The sequence below is a fragment of the Vanellus vanellus genome, assembly GCF_965231255.1.
Source record: "Vanellus vanellus genome assembly, chromosome: 1".
NCBI classification, from domain to species: Eukaryota; Metazoa; Chordata; class Aves; order Charadriiformes; family Charadriidae; genus Vanellus; species Vanellus vanellus.
The window spans coordinates 16404992-16421560 of record NC_138905.1 but is presented as its reverse complement, the minus strand read 5'-3'; the positions used below and the strand labels follow the sequence as shown (position 1 = coordinate 16421560).

At 44.5% G+C, this 16569-nt stretch overlaps 1 protein-coding gene across 1 annotated transcript; it reads left to right on the top strand.

Annotated features, from left to right (window-relative positions):
• Window positions 1-1457: 1457 nt before the first annotated feature.
• SLC26A3 (solute carrier family 26 member 3) lies at window positions 1458-15743 on the top strand (the record flags this gene model as incomplete). The annotated part of the gene is made up of 20 exons (XM_082498096.1): window positions 1458-1588; window positions 2407-2546; window positions 2660-2770; window positions 2861-3018; window positions 3779-3943; window positions 4631-4783; window positions 5533-5615; window positions 6911-7058; window positions 7190-7303; window positions 7411-7488; window positions 7941-8036; window positions 9058-9164; window positions 9427-9496; window positions 9585-9677; window positions 10397-10492; window positions 11135-11368; window positions 13505-13559; window positions 14053-14198; window positions 14985-15053; window positions 15702-15743. 20 exons carry the CDS (start codon window positions 1458-1460, stop codon window positions 15741-15743), a joined length of 2289 nt encoding a protein of 762 aa, XP_082354222.1.
• Window positions 15744-16569: the final 826 nt, after the last annotated feature.

Genomic DNA, 16569 nt, shown 5'->3' with positions numbered 1-16569 from the left:
CAATAACGGGCCCTAAGCTATAGCAAAGTTTCAGGATGGGATTCACATTTTGATGCCAAAATTGTCATAGATAAACAGATTTCCAGCTGCTCATAACTATGCAAAATGCTTTGTGCCACTTGAAAATGTGTCCTGTGATATCTCCAAATATTGAGTACACACAAGTCTGAATTAGAAATGCATGAGTCAGGCAATGGACTTGAGCGAGGAACTAGTGTTGGTTGGGGATATCTCATGAGACCACCAGCAAGCACCAAGGCACTAAGGAGCATTTGAAATCACTAGGCGAGAGAAAACAAAGATAAACACTCTATTATCAGCATCACAAAAGACTTTTTGCATCCTACAGTACATCTTTGCCTCTGAGTCAAAAGAAAATAGGCTAGACCAGACTGGTTCACTTGGAAAAGACTTACAATGATCATCTAGTCCAACTGTGCCAAGAATAGGTCCCACAGCTCCTGTCTAGGACCAATACTGTAATGATGGCTACAGCAGAGATAAATGTTTTTAAATAGCACATTTGTTCAGATGAATTTAATGTGGGAAGAATGTGAAGCATTGAGAGAAACACAACAACACAGTGGGCAGCACAGTGACGTCATCAATTAATTGCTGCAAAACACCCAGTGTTATCAACTGAAGCAAATCTTGAATCTTCTTATGTGTAACCTGGGCTTCAGGGGTCATTTCTGGAGTGACCGAGGACAGTTTCTATTCAGCACAAACATGTGAATGTGGGTTGGGACACAGCAGAAAATAGTATTTAGGTCAGACATTGCAACAACTGTTTGTGAGCGTGAAACAGAGGAGAAGCAGTCCAGACAACCTGTGGAAATAAACCTTACAAATAACTTAACAAGCAGCAACACCATACTTTTTTACTACTGTGCCTAACCTCCTCGTCTCACAGACCCAAGCCGAAAGGTTCAGCCCTGTCTCTGGGTCCAAGAGAGGACAGCTGAGGCCTGCCTTGGCTCTGCCTTTCCCCTCACATATCAGTGGGTTTCAGCAAGCTCCCAGCCCTCCCGGTGGTGCCACAAAGAGAAACTGCTTGGGAACCGCTTGTATATTCTTTGAGGAACTAGTCTCCCTTGAGGGAGGCAGGTTTTGATTGTAGATGACTGACTCAGAGATAAATTAAATCAAAATCCATCTTGTCCACTTTTTGGCTGCATCTTTAGAAAGAAACACTTCATGCTCCAGCGAAATGCTGCCCTGCAGTGGGAGGAGGAGGGGGGTAGGAGATCACCTTGGCAAAGCGCACCAGGTGTCTCAACCATCTCTTGATCTTCAAAGGTGGTAACGCTCAGTTTGGAGTTCACTCATCTATTCTATGGCTACCTGCCCCACAGTACATAAGGAGCTAACCCCGTTCTTCATTTCAGGTTTTTAAGTGACTAAGGCCAGAGAGAAGCACACACAAGTCGCCATCCTCGCCTGGCATTTCAGGAGAAATGGTTGAACCTGTGGGCAACCACTATATTGTGGCCAGACCTGTGTACTCAGAGAATTTGTTCAATGAAGAGCATGAGAAATTGCACAGATACCATAAAACCTTTTGGGATCACCTGAAACTATATTTTCGGTAAGAATATTTTAATATTGTTTTTAAATATGGATCTAAGAAACAGCCCAAACTGCCTCTCTCAGACAGCATGAACTCCATCCTGACAGCTTCTATCTCAGATTCCAACAAAGCAAATGAAAACTCATTACTCAAATGCAATGTCATATTTTTCTAAAGAATTTAATCTGATATTAACCTTAAAAGTCTTCCTACAGTTGTATCCCAGACAGCTTCTCTTTTCCTGTGCACTTGGTAGCACAGACTCCGGGGAGACCTTATTGCAGCCTTCAATACTTAAAGGGGGCTTATAAGAAAGATGTGGACAGACTTTTTAATAGGGCCTGCAGCGATAGGACAAGGGGTAATGGTTTTAAACTAAAAGAGGGTTGATTCAGACTAGATATAAGGAAGAAATTTTTACCATGAGAGTGGTGAAACACTGGAACATATTTCCCAGGGAGGTGGCAGATACCCCATCCCCAGAAACATTCAAGGTCACGTTGGAGGGGGCTCTGAGCAACCTGATCTAGTTGAAGATGTCTCTGCTCGTGGCAGGGGCGTTGCACTAGATGGCCTTTAAAGGTCCCTTCCAACCCAAACCATCCTGTGATTCTATGATTCTATGAAAATTTTGGTTGGAAGAGACCTCTGGAGGCCATTGAATCCTCCTTGAAGCACAGCTGGCAGAGCAGGTTAATCAGGGCTATGTCTGGGTAAGATTTTGACCTCTGGCAGCCTGAACCTGGATCCTTTTCCCTTTGTTTCTCCTCCAAAGACAGGCTATGACTCAGCCGAGCCATTCACCAACAGAGCTCTGTCCTCTTGTGTCTTTACAGCTGCTCCCCACAAAGGGTAAAAAAAATTGCCTTGGGTTTGTTCCCCATCACCTCGTGGCTGCCAGCGTATCGCTTCAAAGAGTGGATCCTGAGCGACATTGTCTCCGGCATCAACACGGGGCTTGTGGCTGTCCTGCAAGGTACCTCTGAGAGACGCGTACTCTGACCGAGCCTGCTATGCCAGGCGCAAAGGGAACGGCTGGCTTCAGCCTGTAACACGCTCATCCCCTTCCCCGGGTCTCTGTCCTTGCAGGTCTCGCTTTTGCTTTGCTGGTGAACGTCCCCCCTGGTTACGGACTCTACGCAGCATTTTTCCCTGTTCTGGTCTATTTTATCTTTGGCACATCTAGACATATCTCAGTGGGTAAGTTCCAGCACACCGACTGCCCTCCTTACTGGTGAAGAAGGACACGCTGCCCCTTCAGGTCTCTAACAAACACCTTGTGATGTTCAGGTCCCTTCCCCGTCCTGAGCCTGATGGTGGGAGGAGCCGTGATCAGGCTAGTCCCGGATGACAGTGCTGGAAATAGCACTTCCGCGAATATCTCAGCAATAAATGAAGAGAGGGTGATGGTGGCTGCGTCTGTAACCTTCCTTTCTGGGGTTTTTCAGGTTGGTAAACATATGTGCGTGTGCCCGCACGTGTCTATATGCATGTATAGGAACAGATGAATGGTGGACTGGCCTTTCCCTTTGTTTTCTGCTGGGGCAGTCACCAAAGTAATTCTCTTCCCCTTCCTACGTAACTGAGCTTGGCTCACTGATTAGGAGACATCCAGTGACCAGGCACTGATCCATGCTGTGAAATCCATGGTTTTGCCCAGACCTGAGCCTACAGCCCACACAGGTGCACCCCACCTACAGCAAAAACCGATCACCTGCTGGATAGGAAAAAAGTAGTTGTGAGAGTAATATGAAAGACACAGCAGACACAGCAAGGGGAATAAATGTTCTGTCTCATAATAGTAAAGTACTTGGATTTGTCTTTTAAAAAGAAATAAAAAATTCTCCTTCCTCACTAATATAGAATTTGTGCCGTTCCTTCCTTCCTTATTAATATGGTTCTGCTTCATGAAACAATTGTACCATGTGAAAATATGGGTACTGAAAACCCTAGGACTACGGAGGTTTATTTTAGTTATAAAATAAAAATAGCTTTTAACTGCTCTAGCAATTACTCTTACTAGCCTTATGCACCCTGTTACTAAGTCTCAACTTTTATTGCAAGTCTGGTGGTAGAATTTTCCTTAATCCCTGGATGCATGGGGTTAGGTGAAAATCTTTGTTCCCATTAAATACTGTTCTCTTAGTTGCAGAGATTGCTTAAAAGCATGAATGAATCACACTGACATATGGTCATTTTGCATTTCAGTTGATTCTGGGAATTCTCCAGTTTGGATTCATTGTTATTTATCTATCACAATCATTAATCAGCGGTTTCACGACTGCTGCAGCTATCCATGTTGTGGTATCTCAGCTGAAATTCATGTTTCAACTACCTGTCCCTGGATTTAATAAACCATTCGGCATCATCTATGTAAGTGCTTAGTGTTTGTTATTTGATAATGTTATTGAAACCTGTGATGTATATCTGACTGTATATCACAAGACAGTAATAACACAATTCAGCATAAAACCAGCCAAGCAGGAGGAAAAACAAGAGAAAAGTATAGGATGTATTCTTAGTATAGGACCAATCTTTAAATTTATTGCCAAACAAGTTAAACCCCATTGGGCTAATTAGATAATATTTTCTATTGTGTGTTGGCATATTTTAATTAAGCGTTCAACTTTACCTCGAGCATTTAATTATTCATTTTTACTGGGCTGATATTATATATATTTAATTTAGATATGACTCCATGAGGGCTGTTGGATGAGAGAGAAGGAAGGAGAAGGACAGGAAGGGAGGAGTGGAGAGAGACACCTGCTCGCTAATTCCATTGCTCACGTTTCCCATCGCGCGCGTGCGTGTTGCTCCGACCCTCCCTCAGGGGGAGGCCAGGAGAAGAGGGTCGAGAGCCAGTGGAAAGGGTCTTTCATAGATCCTTTCGTTGTTTGGATGATGCACATACACATTCATTGGGGCTTGCAATCCACATCAAATCCCAACTGCCATAACCCTTAGAGCAATTCAGGTACGGGCCCTTCTGGAAAGGGACGGTGCTACTGTGCCAGGGACTACTATTTCTAAAGCACTGCATGTTTCTTCCTGATTTTTCAGACTCTGGAGAGTGTTTTCAGCCAGATCACAAAAACAAACATCGCTGACCTTGTCACATCCCTCCTTGTCTTGCTTATCGTGTTTGTGGTGAAAGAAATGAACGATCGATACAAAGCAAAGTTACCAACTCCCATCCCGATCGAACTCCTTGTGGTAACAGTCTCTTCTCTTTGATTTTGCCATTGCTCCATCACTATAGTGACACGGGAAGCAGGGTTTTAACTATTTCTTCTCCTGTTCTGCATTAAATGGTGGGTTATCATTTTACCTATGCAGAAAAATGGACAGTGTTCGTGAGCTATTGTGAGATGTTTTACCTCTACTTAGCTGTTCTTAACTGAATGCATCTGTAGTGAGTAAGATGTTATAAACTATGAATTTTTTCCTTGGATGAAATTGGCTCTGAGACCAGCTGGCTGCTGTCCCACAGCTGGGGCCCCTCTGCACCACACCAGCAAGCAGCCACTGAAGTCCTGGCCATCTGTGGCCAAGCAGAAAACAGTTTTGCCTTCTGAGCAGCAGTGGGGTGGGGGAAGCCTCTCACAGGCAGCAAGCTTCTAAAGTACTGGAGGATGTTGCTATAGATGCAGGTGGTGCTTATTTTCCCCCAGAGTTATTACAGCACCTTGTTAGAAAACACCTGGTTTGTTGGGTGGAATGTTGTCTGTTGTTAATGAGATGTTCTGATGTACTCTGCGTGATTTATGAACATAAAGCCATACCTGTAAGGTGATTCAGGAATTACATCTGAACAGCAAAGGGATGTGCAGACCTGGGGCATTATTCTGCTGATGGTGATGAGACTGGAGGGCACGTGGGAGAGGGAGAGAAATTGTTTTCAATAGTTTCTTCATACTCTTACTTGAATATGCCTAATGGAGGTGACATTTGTTATCTTTCAGACGGTCTTAGCAGCACTGATTTCCTATTTTGTTAACCTTGAAGAAAAATTTGGTGTAGCTGTCGTTGGAAAATTAGAGGAAGGGTAAGTAAGTTGCTTAAAATTTCCAGTGAAGCAAAATGTTCTCTTCAGTTTGTCAGTGCTAAATTGGTTCAGCTCTGCTTTTTGATTAAAGTAATGCTTCATCTTCTTTCAGCAGGCAAACAAACATTTTGCTCTCTACAATATAAGGATACACTTTAAATAGGTAAAAGGTATTCAGTAGGGTGAATCTCCTACATGACAAAGAATACACTGTGACGTGAAATAATTGCATGCTTCGTTTTTGAAGACCGCTGTTGAGCAGGAGGTTGATGTTTGTCCCTTTTCCTGAGCTACTCACTCCTGAATCCCTCCATTTCCCTCAAAGTACATGCACAGTTCAGTGGCCACTAACAGTTCTGGAAAGCCACCAGGACACTGCATAGTTCTCCTGCCTGGTCCCCTGTGACCAGCCACCAGCATCTCCCCAGGCACCATTATCCTCCAGAGGCCTCAATGTCTGCTCCTCTACGAGTATATCCATAGAGAGAGTATATATCCACATAGAGAGTATAGATCTGCATAGAGAGTACATCCAGCTATGCCAGAGTTTTGGTATGAAGAATTAATAGGCAGACATTAAGTTAAAAAGAGGGAAGAAGACATGTAGCAGGACAGAAGACTGCAGCCATTTACTGACTGGGGCACTCTCGATGGCCTCTTGTAGCCCTGGGGGTGTTAGTGGATGAAGTTTGCAGAAGAACAGCTATTTCTGCTCAAGAGTCTCAGTTCTTCAGAATTCACGTCATGAGGGGGAGGGGAGGGAAGCCCAGGGAGGAATTCTCCCTAGGATCTGCAAAAGCCCCTGATCAAAGGAGCAGGAAAAGGTACAGCTAAAGCATCTAGCAGATAGCCTGAGAGACTAGTCGATAGTACCTGACCTAGTATTTGGTTAGTTGTCTAAAGTGCTTCAGTGAATCATGAAGGCATTTTTTTGTTGTTGTTGCAATTAAGTGAAATCATTCCGTGTGCAAATTCCCTGTGCAAGGGCCCCAGTGCCATGTTTACATCCATGCGTAACTAGAAGGCAGAACTGGGCATGCAGCTCAGACAAAATAAGCTGTGGCTGGTCCTGGCCAAGGAAATGAGAGCCTGCTGAGACACAAGCTGAGCCGAGCGAGGACAAACAGAGTCTCTGTTTTGATCAAGGATTCCCTAAATTTTTACAGGGTTCAGACCAATAATTCTGTGTCACATCTCTCCAAAGTGCTCTATGAGCTGGACACTGCCTTGCTTGCTTGCTTGACAACTTCTCTCATTAGGCGTATCTTTAACGAGTAGCTTTTTCTGTCTTTCAGATTTCAAGCGCCTGTTGCACCTGATGCAGGTGTCCTTGAAAAATGTATTGGTGACAGCATTTCTATCGCAATTGTTGGGTTTGCAGTAGCCTTCTCCGTGGCTAAAGTGTATTCCATCAAGCATGACTACCCAATAGACGGTAACCAGGTATGCAAATAACACAGAAATAAATACAGTGCATTTGTTGATGGGAAATAAGTCATTTTAGGAATGGCTTGCCTTGTGAATAACTGTCATGAACTGGCTTTTAAGAACAACCTCTTTTGTTTTTATTTCAGGAACTAATTGCTTTTGGGCTGGGTAATATAGTTGGTGGATCATTCAAAGGATTTGCCTCCAGCACCGCTCTGTCAAGATCAGGTGTGCAGGAGAGCACAGGAGGCAAAACACAGGTATAGAAAAAGTTGATGATGGCATTTAATGCAAGAAAGCTCTGTTTTCCTGGATAACCATGATTCCTTTGGGCACTTATTCACGGTAGAATTGTTCTCTTATGCAGATTGCTGGTATTATCTCAGCTTTCATTGTCTTGATTGTGATCTTGGCCATCGGGTTTCTCCTGGCGCCACTACAGAAGGTATTCACTGGCTTCACCTCGCACTTCCTCCTGCTTGCCGAAGACAGGGCTGCTCTAGGAGTCACTGGGAGTGTTCAAAGACTTCAGTGGGAGCCAACTAGGGTTTTGCAAAGCTTGGTTCTTCTTCCCAGATCATGACAGATAGGACCACTACATCTGGTCCCTCAGAGGGAACGCAAGTGCCCAAACACCAAACATCACAGAAACAGATTTTAGGTGCCACAAATAAGTGGGATTTGTAGCCTCAAGTCAGACACCTGCACTGCACCATGGCTAGGGATGTTCCAGTGCAATGGACAGGGCATCCCAACTTGCAGCAGTGACAGCGCATGAGGAGCTGCCTGGCCTTTCAGCTGCGCTTTGGCCCTACTTGTATGATCTTCTAAGTCTTAATGTTCAACATTTGCTTTGCTTGCTTTAAAATTCAACATGTATTTTGGTCTTTTTAACAGTCAGTCCTTGCATCTTTGGCTCTTGGCAACTTGAAAGGAATGCTCATGCAGTTCAAGGAAGTAAGCGTCCTATGGAGAAAGGACAAGTATGACTGTGTAAGTTGAGTCCCACAAGCATTCAGGAATGAAGCACGCTGGGAAAGTCACCCATTATGCAAATTTGCTTACAGGTTATCTTTATTTTTATACCTGCCTTACTTCACTAAATGGAAAGTACAATAGTGGCATGCCTTTTTTACTTTTATACCCCTTGTTTGTGTTTTCTATTTTGTCCCATTTATTTTGAATTGATGCTCTCTCCTAAGTTTGTTTTCCATTTCCATTTCATTCCATTTCCATTTCATCAAAATCTATTAAAATACCATTCATTATATAAAGTCAGATATAGAAGGCAGTTACAGAAAATGTCTACATTGGCTACACATTCAGGGACACTTTCACACTCACGCGGTACGTTAGGTGGAGGTTACACAGCAAAAACCAAGTGAAGACCATGGCTCAAAGGGTTTACTCCAAATGGCAAAGCTCATGACTGGAGGGCAGGACTGCTTACCTCTGACACCCAGAAAATTTAGGCTCTTGGCTTCCTCATCAGCCCATTCCTTGTGTTCCCAAATGGCTCCAGGCCTCAGTTTTCCCAGCTGCCAGTTATTTACCACCTGAAAATCCTTTGAGGTCTGTGGTTAAAAATACTCAGTATTATCTAGTCATTTATGTTTATCAGTCGAGTACCTTGACAGCAACTACGTTTGCCTGTTTTGATATCCAAAGCACATTTACAACTCAGCTTTAACATGATCCTGATTTACTTGTAACCTTGCCTTTCTGCTGGATTTTGATTGAACATTTGGTGAACTACCCATAGAAAATCAACACCTCTATTATTCTAAGCCTTTATTGAATAGAAATTGTCATCCCTAGAAACACTCCCTGGTGAGTCTGGGCCTATTTTGCCAGGAAAACACAAACTAGGAAGCATGAAACTCCTCACCAAAGATGGGTGGACAGCCTGGACCACATCTGAAAAAAACTGTCCAGACATCGCTGCCCCTGCCTTGGGCTCATGACCCATGTCCTTGACACACTTGTAATGCTGCCACCCCCCTGCTCGTTACAGGTTATATGGGTGGTGACTTTCTTAGCTGCTGTTCTCCTTGGCCTGGATATTGGGCTAGCAACCGCTGTGGCATTCCAGCTGCTGACCGTGGTCATCCGCTCCCAGATGTGAGTACTTGTTGGACACGATGAAAAGATATCTCAGGGCCTCCTGTTACATGTTAGTTCCCCCATACAGAGAAGGCCAACAGCCCCTGACTCTGTCCATCCAGCAACCATGTATGGAAAAATCATTTACAGGTGTAAACCCTTGGATGTGGGTCCTGCTTCGGTCTGAAGAACTGGAGCTGAGGTTGCTTTCTCTGATCTTTCACTTCCGCCAAGTTTCAGTGTGGGCTACAAATAATGGTATGTGTGTCTTTGTTCACAGCCCAAGCTGCTCCGTTTTGGCTAATGTTGGGAGAAGTAACATCTACAGGAACAGGAAGGATTACACTGATGTAAGAAATGTTGCATTTCTTTTATTAGCCGCTGCATTTGTGATTCTATAGCACATGTCCTTACTGACGCTTTTCCTTCATTGTACAGATCTATGAGCCAGAGGGAGTGAAGATTTTCAGGTGCTCATCTCCTATCTTCTTTGCTAATATTGAGTTCTTCAGGGAGAAACTCGTCACTGCTGTAAGTGTCTGGGGCTGTCATTCTGAACATATGAATTGCATGACACATTAAGGTGAATACAATTTCCCAGTAATTACTACATATGCAGTCAATCCACAGTTCAAAGATGAGTTTTTCATTAATTATTCAAATATTGTTTCCACTACTGTAATGCCACATGTGTGTACACACCTCTGAGAAAGAGAACAGCCTGAATTGTGCTGAACTTATACCATAACAATGTATATACATATTTTGAGTCCTTTAGAAGAAAGTAAGGTAAACATAGAGAATTCTTCCTCAAGAAAATGAAACGATGTGTATAGGACCCACGCTGCATCAGGTGGCACAGAGCAGACACAACTTGTGAGCTCTCTAACCTCAGTTGCCTGGGTAGCCATCTCGTAACGAAGATGAGTAGGACAAGCTCTGGACTACCCAGCACTGCAGCAGCCTGCTGGAGTTACTGGTCTGTGCTACAGCAGGATCACTGCAATAATGCAGTCCATGCTGGTGTCCAAAAGCTAGACAGATGGGCCTGCCTGGTTTGTAGTCATAACTGTAGACAACTTTTCAACCAAGAAAAAGGGCTCTTGTTTGAATTGATGAAAAGTGGTAGGCAACATCAAGTCCAAACTATGCTCATCATGCCTGTAAAGAAAAGCCACATAAGATACTGTGTCCTTCCTCTGGTGTCACTGTGTTTTTTTTTTTAATTATTCAAAGTGCTGTTTCTGCAGGTTGGCTTCGACCCACTGAGAGTCCTGAGGAAACGCAATAAAGCTCTGAGGAAGATCAGAAAGATGCTGAAGAACGGCGAGCTGCAAGTGACACCCGTACGTAAGGCAACTCCATGCAGGAGGGGGTTAAGCAATCAGCTTCCTGGCTTGACATGGCAGAGAAGTGCCTCACAGGCTCCTGCCCTGATTAGATATGCTATTCCCCAAGTTGCCACTTTGTGACATAAACACATTTCAAAAATAAGATTTTAAATTACTCTCACAGTTAGAGACCTACAGCTTTACCATGGGCAGCGCTTGTATGTGCCCACTGGAGCTCTGTTTGGCATCATATGGCAGGATCAGATCCCACAGAAGCGATACTCAGGCTGCATTAATGGTAGGATAAAGCTGGTTTTCTCCCAGCCCAAACCCTACATGCTTTTTGTTGACCTGTTCCAAGATTGCTGAATCAAAGTGTATCTGACCATTGACTTCAGGGAACAATAACAAGCCCTCATTAACTGGTTATGATAATGATTAAATGACTGAGGAGAGGAAAGCCAACATTTCCAAACCCTTCCAGACAAGGGAAAGACAGAACATTTTCTAATGTAAAGTGCAGGCGGGTCCTGCTCAATCTCATGGGTACATCAGCTTTGCATTGCCACCACTCTCGCCCTTGCATAAGATGCACTACTACCCTGGCTGGGTCTTAAAGAGAAGTATTAATTATGACACTTTTCTCTGTCAACACAGAAAGGCTTGATTTGCATGGCTGAGCATACACACGAGTCAGATGAAGAATTAGACAACAACAGAATAGAGGAGCTGGACCAGCCCACCAACATGACAGACTTGCCCATTCAGATCAACTGGGCTGCTGACCTCCCCCCTGGCATCACTGTGCCTCGAGTCGACATCCACAGCATCATTCTGGATTTCTCAGCAGTGTCCTTCCTTGATTTTTCTGCCATGAGAATCCTCCAAAAGGTAATTGTAATTCACAAGAAAGACAGTGATCATATGAAAGAAAAACAAATGAATGTAGTTACGCTTGAGAAATACGCTTGAGGGAAGGGATGGCATCCAGAGGCACCTTGACAGACTTGAGGAGTGGGCCAGTCTGAACTTCATGAAGTTGTTTGTACCAGGCCAAGTACAAAGTCCTGCATGTGGGTCAGGGCAATTCCCAGTATCAGTAGAAGCTGGGGGAAGAATGGATTGAGAGTAACCCTGCCGAGAAGGACTTGGGGGTACTGGTGGATGAAAAGCTGGACATGAGCCAGCAATGAGCGCTCACGGCCCAGAAGACCAACTGTATCCTGGGCTGCATCAAAAGCAGTATGTCCAGCAGGTTGAGGGAGGTGATTCTGCCCCTCTGCTCTGCTCTGGTGAGACCACACCTGGAGTACTGCACCCAGCTCTGGAGTCCTCAGCACAGGAAAGACATGGACCTGTTGGAGTAGGTCCAGAGGAGGGCCATGAAGATGATCAGAGGACTGGAGCACCTCTCCTATGACAAAAGGCTTGAGGGGGTTGGTTTTGTTTATCCTGGAGAAGGCTCTGGGGAGACCTTGTTATGGCCTTTCCATACTTAAAGAGGGCTTATAAGAAAGACGGAGAGAGACTTTTTACCAAGGCCTGTAGTGACAGGACAAGAGGCAATGGGTTTAAACTGAAAGAGGGTAGATTTAGATTAGATATAAGAAAGAAATCTTTACTCTGAGGGTGGTGAGACACTGGAAGAGGTTGCCCAGAGAACCTGTGGAGGCCCTGCCATTGGAAGTGTTCAAGGTCAGGTTGGATGGGGCTTTGAGCAACCTGACCTAGTGGAAGATGTCCCTTCCCATGGCAGGGGCGTTGGACTAGATGATCTTTGAAGGCCCTTTCCAATCCAAACCATTCTGTGATTCTATTCTGTATTTCTAGCTCGCTTCTTAAAGGTGTTTCTAAATGGACTGGAAAGTCAGTGGCAACCTTTGAGTTTATGTGAATTTTAATGTACATTTTCCATAGAAAATGTTTAGGAAATGGATTAAATAATCAACCTAAATTTTATTGGAATTAGAGTGTTGGCTGTGGCACCCTTTCCTCACCTCATAAGATTTCAGGAAGCTTTACAGAAATGTGCATACGAAATATGGCTTTAAGCACCAGGCTGGGAGTTGGAGCATTGGAGTTTCATTTCTGCTCCTGTTCTTGCTTCCCAGGATGACCTTGAACAAAGCAATAAGAACAACATTTTCAAAGAGTAGTAGCTAAAGTTAACTATCTAGAGCCACACAGGGTGTATAACTCTATTTCCATAGGAACTAAACACCTGCCACGTCACTGGGAATTGCAGTTCTGTTCAAACTCCCAGTTATAAAAATCTCCCCAGAAGCTTTTGAAGTCTTACAGAGTCACAGAATGGTCAAGGTTGGAAGGGACCTCTGGAGATCATCTAGTCCAACCCCCCTACTGGGGCAGGGGCACCTACAGCAAGTTGCACAGGACAGTGTCCAGGCAGGTTTTGAATGTCTCCAGAGTGGGAGACTCCACCACCTCTCTGGACAGCCTGTTCCAGTGCTCTGCCACCCTCAAAGTAAAGAAGTCCCTCTTCATGTTAAGATGGAACTTCCTAGGTTCAATTTTGTGCCCATTACCTCTTGTCCTATCACTGGGCACCACTGAAAAAAGCCTGTTCCCATCCCCCTGGCACCCTCCCTTTAAGTCTTTATAAACATTGATACGATCCCTCCTCAGTCTTCTTTTCTCTAGACTAAAAAGACCCAAGTGCCTCAGCCTTTCCTCATAAGAGAGATGTTCCAATCCCCTAATCTTAGTTTCATCACATGTCAAGTAGGTACAATAAAGCCATAAAATTTAGGGAAGAATCTCTTTTTCACTGTGGGCTAAAGGTATTTAATACTGCCCCTTTCCAAAAGGATCAGTCATCCCTGTCTGCAGCCATGTGAAGAGACCATCCTGCCTCCAGGTGCAGCAGAGTTTGAGTTTAGAGCTGCTTACCATCATAGATCTTGAATATCTTAAAGTGGTTTGTATATTTGCTGTGGCTAATCACCATAATGGCTGTTATCAGCAAAACTAGCAGTATCTAAATGGTCCCTTTTTCTGGTTTAACAGACTTTAAAAGAATTTGTCCGGATCGACATTGACATTTACATTGCAGGGGCACATGGTGAGTACTTGCACCACGGGTGCCTCATCCCACTGCCTTCCCTGTCCACCACTGAGCACGGCTGCGGAGGATCACCCCAGTTTTACCTTCTAATCTTGGATAGTGAACAGATCCAGCTGAGTGGATGCATTGTCCCTCCCACTCTGAACCCAGCAGACTGGCACCACACATCATGGGCTCGTTTTACCTATGTTTGCCCCTGTGCTGTACAGCTCTGGGCTGCGAGACTCGCTGTTGGGCAGACTGGGTTAGGCATTAAATAAGAAAGGGGGATCAAATTCCCTTCTGCCTGGCAGAAGCATGGCAGTGCTGACGGGCATTTATATCCCACCCTCTCCACGTTAGTAAAGAGGAACCCATCTGCTCTAAGCAATGAAAGAGTGCATTATACCAGCAATTCCCATGTTCGCTCAGCAGACACACTCAGGGTACACTATTTCTTCATTTTCAAGGCCCGCAGGTCACTTTGTGCTTTGATTTTGTTCCCCCACAGAGGGCTTCCTGGACAAACTGGAGAGATGCGCATTTTTTGATGAGGAGATCAAGCCATCCATGTTTTTCCTCACCATTCATGATGCTGTTCTACACATTTTGCTGAAGAAGGATATAGCCAGCTCCCCCAAATTAAAGCTCGCTGAGGTAACACTACAGTTTTCATCTTTCACTACTTTAGTGCCTTCACATTATGCACAGGCACCCAGCAGTGCCCTGTACAGCGAACCACGTGCCCTACACCATCGCTGTATTCAAAAAGTTAATGATTAAAACTCAGCTGGTCTCCAATAAACTTGGAAAGTAAGAGCGGCCCCTGGTCCAGGTGCCTGGAAGACCACTGGTGAAAGGAGTGAATGATTCCCACTGGAGACTGTCCTGGCTGTGGACTTCACTTGAAATCACCTCCTTGGGAAGGGCATGGTGTGGGGCGAAATGTGCGCACATCCATTGGCAGTCCTCTGTCGTCACCCATCGAGTGGGGGACTGCTGCTTGTGCTGCAGTGGCTCTTGCAAGGCAGACTTGACGCTGCTTGCATGTGGGCTACCCAGGCCTGTCCACCTTCAAAAGGAGTGATAAAGTAGTGCAGATAAATTAGCACAGCCAAATTTAGTGTTGGCCTTTCTGGGAATGCTCCTAAATCAAGAGCAAGAAAGGATCCTGCATATGTTAAATCTGTTTAAAAGTACCAAACCCAGAACAATACTCACCTGGAAACTGTCTAATCCCACTTAGCTGAACTGGCCCAGCTCTTCTGCACTGACAGGGAGACTACTGGGGGCATAAAGGGCTGACAAGCGAGAGCTTCCTTCCTCCCAGGTCGACTTCCCAAGCATGTTGCAGAGATTTAAAAGCAATACCTTCTTCAATGTGAAAGAAGCAAAAAAGAAACAATCCGTTTCCTAACCCACAACTTCTTGTGTTCACTGCAGGAGAAAGCTAGCAGCAACAACTATTATGTCGAAATACCCAGCAATGGACTGCGCAGCCGGGAAGTCACGGTAAGCCTCCTGTCTTGGGTAGCAGCGCTTCAACCGTAGGAAACATAGCCCCAAAAGCTGCTCATGGGAACTGCTAGGTCAGATAACTAAAAGCACCTTCATCTCTGAGCTCTTGTGTCAGCCCAGGGCAGAAAGTATCCAGTCAGCTTGTTAATGGGGTTTGACTGAAGGCAAAGCAGGAGGCACGGGGCTCAGCTCACAAGCCTTGTGCACTAAGAGTCTGCAGAGGGAAGGCAGGGGAAGGCCATCTCACCAGGCTCTCCCCTGTCCACCACGGTTCCCCCATGATGAGCTTACTGGTAGCATGTCCGCGTGGCAGAGATGTAAGCATTGGTCCCATTTATCTAAATGTCACAGGCAGAAGGGAAGTCCAGAGACAGGGATAAGAAAGGGATACACACAGCCTTTTGTCATGGACTTTGAGAGGAGGGCAGCATCCAGCACACGGAAACCTCATAAGGAAAAAATGTCAGACCACAGTCTTCCCACACAAACGCTTTAGGGGAGCAAATTTTTGCATGCCACTCACCAGAGGGCGCCTGCCCTGGCTATTCCTTACAGAGGGTGACATGTATTTCCTTTTATTTCCTGCAGATTCCAACAGAAACAAAATTTTAGATTTAATTTTCTAAATATAATATCCTCCAGCAACACAGCGTCACTTACAGAAGACGAATGCAGACACAGTGATGAGCATGAAGATGGAAGGATACTTTCATATACCTTAAAAAGGATTTACTACACATGGCTATGTTCCAGGTTTTGGAATGGGCTTGTTAGTCTTTATGTGTATCTGTATATATAGAAATATATTTATGTACATACACGGAGGCAAAAATCACATAGACTTTCTTATTTCATACCTTGCTGACAGCCTACCCACAGAGTTGAAGCAGCAGGTAATGTTAACTCTATTTGCATATACTTGTAAATATATCTATATTATTCCGACTGTTTGTAGACAATCTGTACAGTTACTAGAGAATATATAAATATTTGATATCTTGTAATTTATAACACAGATTAATAGTTGGGAGTGATATTTTATCTTCAGTTTGTATATAATTTGTATAAAGTTTTCCTTATGGTTTGTAAAATACCGAGTAGACTGAGTTATTAAGCTTGTTTTCAGCCCGCTACCATGAGCCGCAGTAACCAATGTATCTGCTGTACAACATTAAGGTCATTCAGGAAGGACACAGCATTTTCACATCCAAACATGATTCATTGATTTGGATCGGGCTGCTACAAAGTGCATAAGAAAGGATACATTTATAGTGAACTATTAAATAATTATTTTGGTAACTCTACATCATTTGCTGCATTTGTCAATATACCATCAAGGTAGCTCGTCATCAATGAGCGTGTCCCCCAGCAAGCAGACAGACAGACCGCTGGCCCCAGGACGTGGCTCCAGACAAGCTTTTGCAGAAGATGGGATGCCTAAAGGCACTGAACGGCCAAGAGGGATTAGACCAAAGAGGAGGTGACAACTAGGAGCTTTGAAAGGGAAGTA